At 38.2% G+C, this 10,398-nt stretch overlaps 2 protein-coding genes across 2 annotated transcripts in view; both read right to left on the bottom strand.

The window, feature by feature from the left end:
• Positions 1-1,131: 1,131 nt before the first annotated feature.
• LOC141771699 (ADP-ribosylation factor-like protein 14) lies at positions 1,132-2,948 on the bottom strand. The gene is made up of 2 exons (XM_074642234.1): positions 2,485-2,948; positions 1,132-1,912 (listed from the first exon to the last, which is right to left on the bottom strand). Exons 1-2 carry the CDS (start codon positions 2,797-2,799, stop codon positions 1,604-1,606), a joined length of 624 nt encoding a protein of 207 aa, XP_074498335.1. The 5' UTR covers positions 2,800-2,948; the 3' UTR covers positions 1,132-1,603.
• Positions 2,949-5,102: 2,154 nt separating this feature from the next.
• The window catches only part of ppm1lb (protein phosphatase, Mg2+/Mn2+ dependent, 1Lb), a 59,237-nt gene continuing 53,941 nt past the window's right edge, over positions 5,103-10,398 (bottom strand). Inside the window, exons 3-4 of the mRNA XM_074642233.1 lie at positions 10,136-10,297; positions 5,103-7,388 (exon numbers count right to left, since the gene is read on the bottom strand). Coding sequence (XP_074498334.1) covers positions 7,048-7,388; positions 10,136-10,297 — 503 coding nt within the window. The 3' untranslated portion in view covers positions 5,103-7,047. The remainder of the gene's footprint in view (positions 7,389-10,135; positions 10,298-10,398) is intronic.

Below are 10,398 nucleotides of genomic sequence, written 5' to 3'. Positions count from 1 at the left end.
TTGCTCCATATTCACTAGGTGATTTTGGTACGTTGATTAACTGTTAACATCCATCTGCAGGGCGCGACACTCAACTACATACAAACTCAGGGTTGATCATTGTATTCAATGACAATTAACCTCCATTTTAATGCATTTATATGTGTATTTTATACACTAGTAAGAAGGAAGTACATTTATTCAAGTACTACACTTACTATAGTAAATGTTGATTACTTGAGTATTTTACATCTATTTTATACCACTACATCTCTATTTTACTTTTATTACTTTTATTTATTTTACAATTATTGATACTTTACAAATTAACATTTTACCTATGAAATATATAGTAATCTTAAAAATATTTTACTGTAAATTAAACTATCTGGAAAATTATTTTTATTCCTTTCTTTCCAAACATTTGATTGATAAGGTTATAAAGTTATATGTTATATTTTTTGCTAAATTCCCCCTTTCCCCCCCTGGACAGTGTTTCCTTGTAACACAAAGAGTGAATATTGTGCTAAAACACAGTAACATTAGGAGATATCCTGTTGATTTAATAAGTCAGATTGCTAGAGCCTTATTAGCTTTTTCTGAACTTTGAAATACATTTTTGCACAGAACACAGACTGTAGATTTTGTCCACGATCTCCTACATTGGAATCATGAGAGGATCTCTTTACAGTCAGTGTGAACGGGAGGAACAATTACAGCGACCAATGACTCTTTCAATGTAATGTACATATGGGCATGTGAGTATTGTTCTAAGGCGGACTTGTAAAAATGTGAACCTGTCCTTTAAGGCCTTGTCTTGTTGTGGCCCTGTGTCAAAAGGCAAGATTTTGAATTTCAGGACTTCTACTTGTAATGTAACTTTTACATGTTTGTATTGCAACCTTTAAAGAAAAGAGTCCAAGTACATTTTATACTATTTATTTTGTCGCCCAAACTCAGAACCACCTCATTTGATTCCAGATATTTTAACATCTTTATTTCATTGCAACAAATAGAAAAAAACAACACTGAACCAGCACCAGCCACATGTACAGTATATATATATATATATATATATATATATATATATATATATATATATATATAACACTGGCAGTGTCATTCTAAATAAATAAATAAAGTAAGAACATAATAAGTCTTTATATTTAATAAAAATTAAAACAAATAAATACATAAAAATGCTAATAAAAAAACAGATAATACACAACTGGAGAACATTTCTTTGAGCCACAGAAACTCGACCAAACAAACACAGGTTCTTATCAGTCAGTTTCCATGTGCAGAAACTGAATTATCTCAAACGTTGTGTTTTTCAAACGGCTATCAGCTCGTGACACACTGGCTGTCACAACCCGAGATTACTCATAGCATCCTCATGGGTTATCACCATGGTCCAAAGGCACTTTGTCTTCACCAGGAATTGAGTAAGAGCTCTTTCTGCCACAGAGATTAACACTGTTAACTGTGGTAATCTCATCCCTTTTCTTATCACCTCCTGATTTGATCCTATAGGCGCCAAAGTGAGGCCATCAGCTGATCACTCACACCGGCAGACGAGAAGGAATCCTCCTTGAATGAATCTTCAAAAAAAGGTTTTCATCCATCATCTGCTGCAGAGTAAGACTTTTTTCACAGCTGTGGCGCTGAAGCCCTTAGACTTCATCTTAACCTTAATGTCCTCTTGAGTCTGTTTGAATGGAGTCTTCATCAGATAGACTATCCTCCTGAAACCTTCCTCTAGTCCCATGCCGGTGATGGCTGAACAGGGCTGGATGAACCAGGCTCGGCCTTCGCACACTCTCCTCAAGTCCAGTGTCACGCAAAGCGCCTCTGGGCTTAGAGCTCCCTGGAGGTCCTGTTTGTTGGCCAGGGCCACGAGAGGAACTCCTCTGAGACTCTCGTACCTCAGGACCTGGTGAGAGGAGAAGACAAAGTAAAAAAAACTGTATTACTACAGTGTAAAACACACTTGTAGATGAACCGGTTGTGTTTAACCTTTACCTATTTAGCATTAAGCAATATAAAACACTCAATATTTTATATTTTATTATTGATAACATATTGTAACACACTGCTATGTGGTTGAAAAAAGAGATACGGATTTTTTTTTAAAGAATTTATTAATATATTTGCAATCATTTATGAATGATTTGTACATGTGTAAAAAAAAATAATACATTAATTCTGTATAGTACACACAAGATCTGTTCATGCATATAATCAGATATGTTATATATGATTACAGCTATAGTTTGCAGTGTTATTAATTATTCATTCAAATTGTATACACAGTTGATAAATAAAATAATAGGCACTTTAAAATATTCTTATATTTGCTTTAAGTGTGCTAAGCCATTTATTAAAGATTTATAACTCTGCACAATTAAGTTCAAACATCCAAGTGATGTAACAATTGGCAAGACACATTTTTAGGACTTTAAGTGTTACGCTTATTAAGAATAAAATATTCTCTAATTTAATTACCCGATGAAGTTCCTTGCGGGCCTCATCCAGCCGCTTCTGATCCCAGCTGTCAACCACAAACACCAGTCCGTCTGTATCAGTGTAGTGATGCCTCCAGTGGGGCCTCATCTTCCTCTGGCCCCCCACGTCCCACACCGTCAGGCCCGGGCTGCTCCTGTCCGTCTCCAACGTCTCCACGTTGAAGCCCACAGTTGGCACTGTCAGTACTCTCTCGTTGTACTTCAGTTTATAGAGCAGGGTGGTCTTTCCTGACCCGTCCAGACCCAGCATCAGGACCTGAGCTTGTTTCCGAGGCTTGGATCCATGCATGCCCATGTCCTACAAGGGCAGCTTGTGTCTATAGGCTTCTTCTTTGTGTATAGCTGTGTAAAACTGAGCTGCCTGCACCCAGTGGCTCCTTTTGTACAGTCTATCTGTAGGCTTAGTGTGTCTGGTCTCTTGTCTGCAATCAGCATGCTTTATGTACGCACTAGCAGAGTGAACCCTCCCCTCTGTTGTGATGGGATTCCTCCCTGTCCCTGCGTCGCTTTCAGTAAAGCTATTTATATCCAATGTGACGGTGCAACTAACTGCATACAGTTCTCTGGTTACCACAGCACAGTCAGAGGAGTCACATCACACCTGCTACAGATCCTCATGCACACCAGCAGTCAGGAAGCCTATGTTTGGTGGAACGGGAAGATTGGGTTTCTTCCTGACTGGATGTCCTGAAGCAATGACATCACAGGGGGTTTTTGGTGGAGGATTATTCAACCGGGTGGTGATGGGTAAATGTAGTTTCATCTTCAGACTGACCATATGTAGGTTGAACGTGTGGCTTGCAGAAACCTCTCAGCAAAAAAAGTTTCTGGGATTTTGTTTTTAATCTCAAATGAATGTGCATGTACATAAAACAGATTTTGAATTATTATGATAGACATTAGAATTATTAGCACAATATTGTACTACAGTAGGACTGCACAATAGCCTATGATCCAAATGATAAATTGTCACAATTAGTGCAATAACAATTAAAGGTGCTATTGATAACATTCAGCCACTAGATGTTGCATTCTCCCTCCTTCGTTTCATTGCATTTACTTCACAACAAGTCGTTACCAGCTTCTTACCGTCAATCTCTGACGACTGACGACCCAGAGATACCACGTAATACCGACGTTGTTTTACTATTGGCTCACAAGCCTCGTTAGAAGTAGGAACCAAACGTCAGATATCTTTCACACAGATAAACAAAACATTAATTTTGGACCCGCCAACATTTTTATAATGATTAATTCACAATTAAAAAATAAATAAAAAGCCATACTTTTATTCAGCATCTTTCTAAAGCCTCTGTAGATATTACTATTTTTTTTAATATTCGTCCACATACAAATGTTATCAATAAGAACTTTTATGTACTAATAAAATAAAATACATATACATATATAAAATACATCATCATATTTCATTTGTAATATTGGCTGACTTCTGATTTGTTTGTCCTAATTATGCTGTATGACCACTTAAACTGGACGTTGTGATTGGACTGCAGGCTGAATGACGGGTTATATTTCTGGGTATAATGTCACTGACTGTTGTAGCTATTCTCAGTTTTATTATAGTGGACTCAGACAATTTATTTGCAAGTGTGATGTGATAAAACTTGGACTGATTGGAGAGTCCAGCCCAGGCCTAACATAATAGTAAATGTGGACTGAATGTCTTCTACTCACCCAGCAGGTGGCATAGACTGACTAAAATCAAGCTTTTCAAAAGTTAAGGGTCATTGTCCCATTTCAAGAAAAGTTGAAGAATTTTCTCTCTTTAAACAAGAAAAATAATCCACGACAGAGAACAATAAAGGGGACCTATTATGCATTTTTGCTTTTTCCTTTCCTTTAGTGTTTTATTTATCTTTTTGGTGCATGTAAAAGGTCTGCAAAGTCACAAAGCCCAAAGTCCAAAGGGAGTTACTCTCCCCACAGAAACACTGCTCCTGAACTGCCTGAAACACCTCGCTTGAAGTCCCGCCTTGTGGTGATGTCACCAAGTAACACATTTGCATAATACCGGCCTAGCAGCTAGTTAGGCACAATCTCAAACAAAACTAGTTAGAGCAGGGCTGGAGCAGAGTCCGAAGAGTTTGGGTCGGTTGACCAATAACCCTAACAGTTGGCCAGCTGACCAATCAGAGCAGACTGGGCTTTTCGGGAGGGGGGGAGGAGCACAAACAGAGCGTTTCACACAGAGGGTGAAAAGAGGTGCTGCAGCACAGCTGGTATGGGAAAAGGAAAGCGTTTTTTTAGCATGAAAGCATGTAAACATGTTCTAGTAGAAACCCAAAATACAAGTATGCACCTGAAAATAAGCACAACAGGTCCTCTTTAAGGTAAAAAGATATTTAATAGGAATATTAATATTTTTGTTCAGTGCCTTTTTGTATGATATCTAAACGTGCAAATCTGTACAGCATACAAGACACAGAGGTGTCTTATGGCTGTTTTATGTTTTCAATGAATATCTGTGTGACATTTTTCTTTCTTCTCTTTTTCTTTATGTCTATGTTGTCTCTATGCTATATCTGAGGAGTTACTTTTTATGTATATTTTCTTTAAAAAAAACACAGGCAGAGAAAATGATCATATATCATTTTAATGTTACCTTTCTGATTTACATTTTAAAATTTCAGAATTATTTCATTTTTTACAGTTTATTAAAGTCAACAAAAACAAGTACAAATGCCACATAAACACTCTGTAAGGTACATTATCAAGGGAGAATGTGAACTGAAAAAGCACAAACAGACAGTTTTATCTGATATATAGTATCTCTGAAGTTAAACAATCCAGGAACAGGCGCATTGCTTTCTTCGTTGCTGTATAAACAGTGGAGGGGTGATACTAACATGAGGACAGTATGTACATTCATCTTACAATTTCATGTCTCTTGGAGACATTTTCTTTCAACGATGCTATTCTACACGGGAGCTAACAAGGTATGACACCGAGGTCGTGCAGTGTGCATGGCATGATCGACTGCATTACATTAAAAACCGAGAAGTAGTTTTGGCAGCAGACTTCATAACAGGAAATTAACGGTTAAAAAAATAAGGCAACAATAATATGTTTCATTCAAAGGCTTGTTACATTTTGAGTTTACAGTTCAGGGAAATGTGATCTGTGTCAGGATGGAGATGACATTAACAGATGACATTGTAACAGTGAGTTGTCAATTTCAGTACATTTATATCATGTCGATTTTAGTTTAAATGATAATGTAAGAAAAGTCAGATAAAGGAAAAGCAGCATGTCAATATGTAAAATATTAAAAGGGTTGTAAATCTTACACGGTCATCTAAATTCCTAAATAACAATAAAAGTATAACTGCCAATTATCATTTCAATTATTTTATGTGATAACTCAATTACCTTCCTCTTACAAGATTAAATTAACAGTCAACGTTATTATATTATCAGATGACATGTGACAGACCTTGTGAATTAATAATCAGCAGTTAAGAATCACAATGAGATGTTACAACATTATCACCACAAAGTATTGCTCTAAAATGTTAAAAGTATTACATTTTAAACCCATTTAAAATGAGATTTGGTTTGACCACCTACGCTGCATTATCCAACAGTTATTACATTATCAGTAGTTACATGGATTCTGATAAGATTTGGGATCAAACTAGAGTCTCAGTTTGAAAAAAATCTTTAAAGTTATCAACAATCAAAACAGAAATGAGACTTCATCAGCACAGAAACTAACAGCAATCAGTTGAAGTGAACTAAGACATTCAACATCTAAACTTATAAAACCGGGCAACTTCATCCTCACGTTCAGCAAGTGTGATATGACCATTGTAATTGGTTCTATTGCTGTACATTATGAATGGTGATATTTGAACAAACATATGCATATTGGGTTGTTCGCGTATAAAGGGAATAAATTCATATTTGCACCAGTGATGTGTATTTGATCCAGAAAAAAAAATAACCTTTTCAGTGCAGTCACTCGGTAGACGTCAAAGTCAGGAAAATAAAAAAAATACACGTCACGAAGACACTGAGTGAAAGACATCACCTTAAAAAGAAATGACGTGGAAGTGAAACTCCATGCTTGCTTGTATACTTTAAATTTCTCATTATTGACTAGACAATGAATTGGTAACTGACATCTATCACTGTTTCTCCTCTCACACTCACACTCACACTCACACTCACACACACACACACATACATACAAACGTGTGCAGACTCATGGGCGTATACCCACAGCTTCACAAAGCTAAATCTGTTTATTTGCATAACGGTGACCCAGCTTGCATTACGGTGTCTGCACGATATGGCTAAGCCTAAATGAAAGACGTTTTCTCACAAGTGTCACTTTTTCAGCAGTAAAAGTAAAGGAGGGGGGACGTGGCGTGATTTGATGCACTGAAGGGCTAACTTATGTAAATATCTGTAATAGAAAGTTCTCGCTCAAAAAGTCGGGGCTCAGTTTTTAAATCTTTCATCTTAAACCTATTTTATTCTTACTTTTATTCAAACATAATATAGGTACTGCGTGTCTGGTCTACTGCTCGCTGGCCTTGCCTTTGAACTTGACCACCATGACGGTGATGTTGTCAGGGCAACCGCGGTAGAAGGACTGGAGGACTATGCTCTTGGCGCCGAAATGAGGCTCGCCCAGTCGTTCCCTGATGAAGCGAACCGCCTCCTCGTTGCTGAAGGTGTCCCACAGGCCGTCCGACGCCAGGATCATGAACTCCGGCTGCAGCTTGTTCAGGTCGAACGACATGATGTCAGGATCGGGAATGACCACGTTGAGGTTCTTCAGGGGGTAATCGCCCAGAGAACGGGACATGGCCAGGATGCCCTGGACGCGCCACGAGCCGTTGAAGCTGATGAACCCGCCTGAGGAGGAAGGCAGAAGGAAAACGTTTGGGATGTGATAAAGCAAAGAGTGGGAAGTGAAATACGAGGTGGAAGGGGGAGGTGTTAGGAAGAATGTGAGGAAGTAAGGAGGATAGAGCAACACAAAGGTGAGAGGAAAAGTAGAGAAACAGATGTTTTCCATGTTACTGCCATTAAGATGAAAAAATATTTTTGTTCCCCCTGAACCAACTGGAGCACGTCTGTTCATTTCTATCAACTATGAGGCCGCTATGTTCACAATCATTGTTCAAATAATAAAATGGGTCAGTGCCATCGTCATGTTTTCACTCAGTGCTCACCGTTCATGTTCATGGAACGTAATTGTTTATGTTGGATAAGTTTCAATTCATGTCACATCCTGCAAGAACAGCTGTGTGTCCTCTACGGCTTCAACAGATCTGCAAGCAGGGAATTGTACTGGAAATGATAAGATGAAGACTTCCATACTAGGTCAGGATGCCTCCGTAGTTCCTAGTGAGCAAGGCCAGAGCCAGGATTTTAAAAAAACACTGAGGTTGAGAGTTCAGGCTATAAAAAATCCCATTATGTGTAACTTTCTATTATTAGTTAGCTGAAAGCCCCAAATTCCAAGAACAAGCAGAGGACATGATCTCCGAGTCCTCAACAGTAGCTACTTTAGAAGCTACTGCGTCTGTAGTTAACTGCTTTGGCATCATTGTTGGCAAATGTTATGTACAAACTGCAATTAGAAACAAGAGGGAAACATTGAGGTATTAACCTAAGCACTTAGCTGCTGTGGGCAGCACTTAAGATAATAAATGCATTAATTAGCAAACACTTCTGCCCTCAAATTATCATTAGACCATATTTATTTATCTTCACATAACCAGTGGCTTGTATTTCTTTTAAATTAATGTATTTCATTATTTAGGTCGTTTTCATTCCCGTTCAGTCAGCACTAACTTTATTCAAAATTAAACGTTTCAGTCAGGGGACTTTGTCAGGCATCAAACTAAATAAATATAAACAAAAACATAGTTTTTGAACAAGAGCCACAGACTGAAATCACTCCAATCAGTCAAATCAGAAAACATATGATACAGTTAAACCAATCATAATTTTAAAAAATCCCAAATATGACACCAACAATGTATCTTAAAGTGACAGTGTGTAGGATTTGGGGGCATCTAGTAGTGTGGTTGCAGATTGCAACCAACTGAGTACCGCTCTGCTCACGCCTCCCTTTCCAAGACTGTGGTAACTCTGTTCGCCTCGCTCAGAGGTCATCCTTACTATAATACACGGCTGCTGGCGGTACCACGGTTTTGCACTCTGTGGCTCTGTAGTCTCACAAGCGTGTCGGAGAACTACGGTGGCCTTCAGGTAACGTAAATGTAGATATGAAGAGCTCATTCTAAGCTAACGAAAACACAAAGATTCTTAGTTTCAGGTGATTATACACTAATGAAAACACAGTTATGAATGTTATAATCCATTTCTGCTAATAGATCCCCCAAATGTTACACACTGTTCCTTTAAGATCTACAGAATACAATAGAAAAAAGGAAATATAATTTACTTATTTTGCATTGCCAGTATTTTCTATCAACAAAAAAAAAATCCATATGGGATCTTTCGGAAAATCGGTCAACGATGAGCCACATAGTCTCAAATGCAAACGGGAAATAATCTTCATAACCGTAAAAAAGAAAATTCAAATGATAAAAGTCAAGTAAAGTTAAGTAAAACCTTTCTTAAAAAGCATATTCACTGTATTCTGTGGCTCTTAAGACACATTGTTGGTCTAAATTGGGGAATTTTTAAAAATCAATTATTGATGGTAAGTGTTTGTGATTTGACTCTTTTGTAATTGGTTGTCGCAGTCTGTGGCTCTAATATCAAGATGTCATTGTTTCTTTGTAATTTCTTTTCTTTCAGTGCACAGACGGCACTTAATTTAGCATTTTGAGCGTTACAACAGTTTGGAGAAAATCAGGTTTCCCTCATTAACATGTAAATTTATGTAGCAAGGTGCTCCAAGACTGTAATCACACCATCAGCTCTGGAGCCTGCGGTGAAGGTATAAAGTTTCTATCATGAATTGTTCTTGAGTATCTGTGTTTACAAGAAATGTGTCAGACAAACACCACAGAAACAAGATAATGTCACCGCAGGAGAGATGACTACAGTATAAGCAGTTATTATTAGTATACTAGTGATTCCTGTATGTATGATTAAAACATCAGATGCCCCCCTCACTGAGCAGTAGAACATCTTCTGTAGTATCATAATTGCAAGCATGTTACATGAATAAGTAAACAGCAACATAAGTCTCTTTTTAGTACCCAGTCAGACCATTAGATGGAGATGGCGGGCTATCCTGACAGTGACCACACTGACTGACTAATCTGGCAACCTGCCAACCAAACTCTCTTCAGCACAGAGAGTATGCAGATAGAGTAGGAGGGAGAATTGTTCCTTCAAATACACCTTAAATACTGTTCACTGTCTGCCTGCATTCGATAACATGCTGCTTTAGAAGCAGATTGTGTTATCAGTCACTGGGGTTTGATGTCAGCCTGAGCACAGAGACACAAGACGTGGAGAAAACGGATAATGGTGCTTAGCTTTGATCATAAGAAGACTTTTTTTTTTTTTTTAATGCTTTCATGAAAACAATCTGAGTTTTGATGTTCCCTAAAGTTTCAACGAAAGCCTTGTTCTGCTGAAAAGTCTACTGGTCTGGACTGCAGCTGCTTTCTCACCGGCCTTCTTGATCCTCTTGCGTTCTTTGAGCTGGTAAGGTTTGTGGTCGTGCGACAGGGGAATGGCGTTGCCGTCTTTATCGCAAAGAACTCCACGTGAGTCTCCGACGTTGGCCACCGTCAACTCCTTATCAGACAGCAGGGCCACCAGACACGTAGTACCTGGAACAGATGGAGGAGAGAGGCAAAGAGGAGGGGAACAGAGGAAGATGGAGAAGGAGAGATGAAGCAGGGGATATCTGCCAAAATCTATTTTAATATAG

Source organism: Sebastes fasciatus, chromosome 7 (genome assembly GCF_043250625.1).
Source record: "Sebastes fasciatus isolate fSebFas1 chromosome 7, fSebFas1.pri, whole genome shotgun sequence".
Classification (NCBI taxonomy): domain Eukaryota; kingdom Metazoa; phylum Chordata; class Actinopteri; order Perciformes; family Sebastidae; genus Sebastes; species Sebastes fasciatus.
Note: the sequence above shows the minus strand (reverse complement) of the source record. Positions and strands in the feature narration are given on the sequence as shown.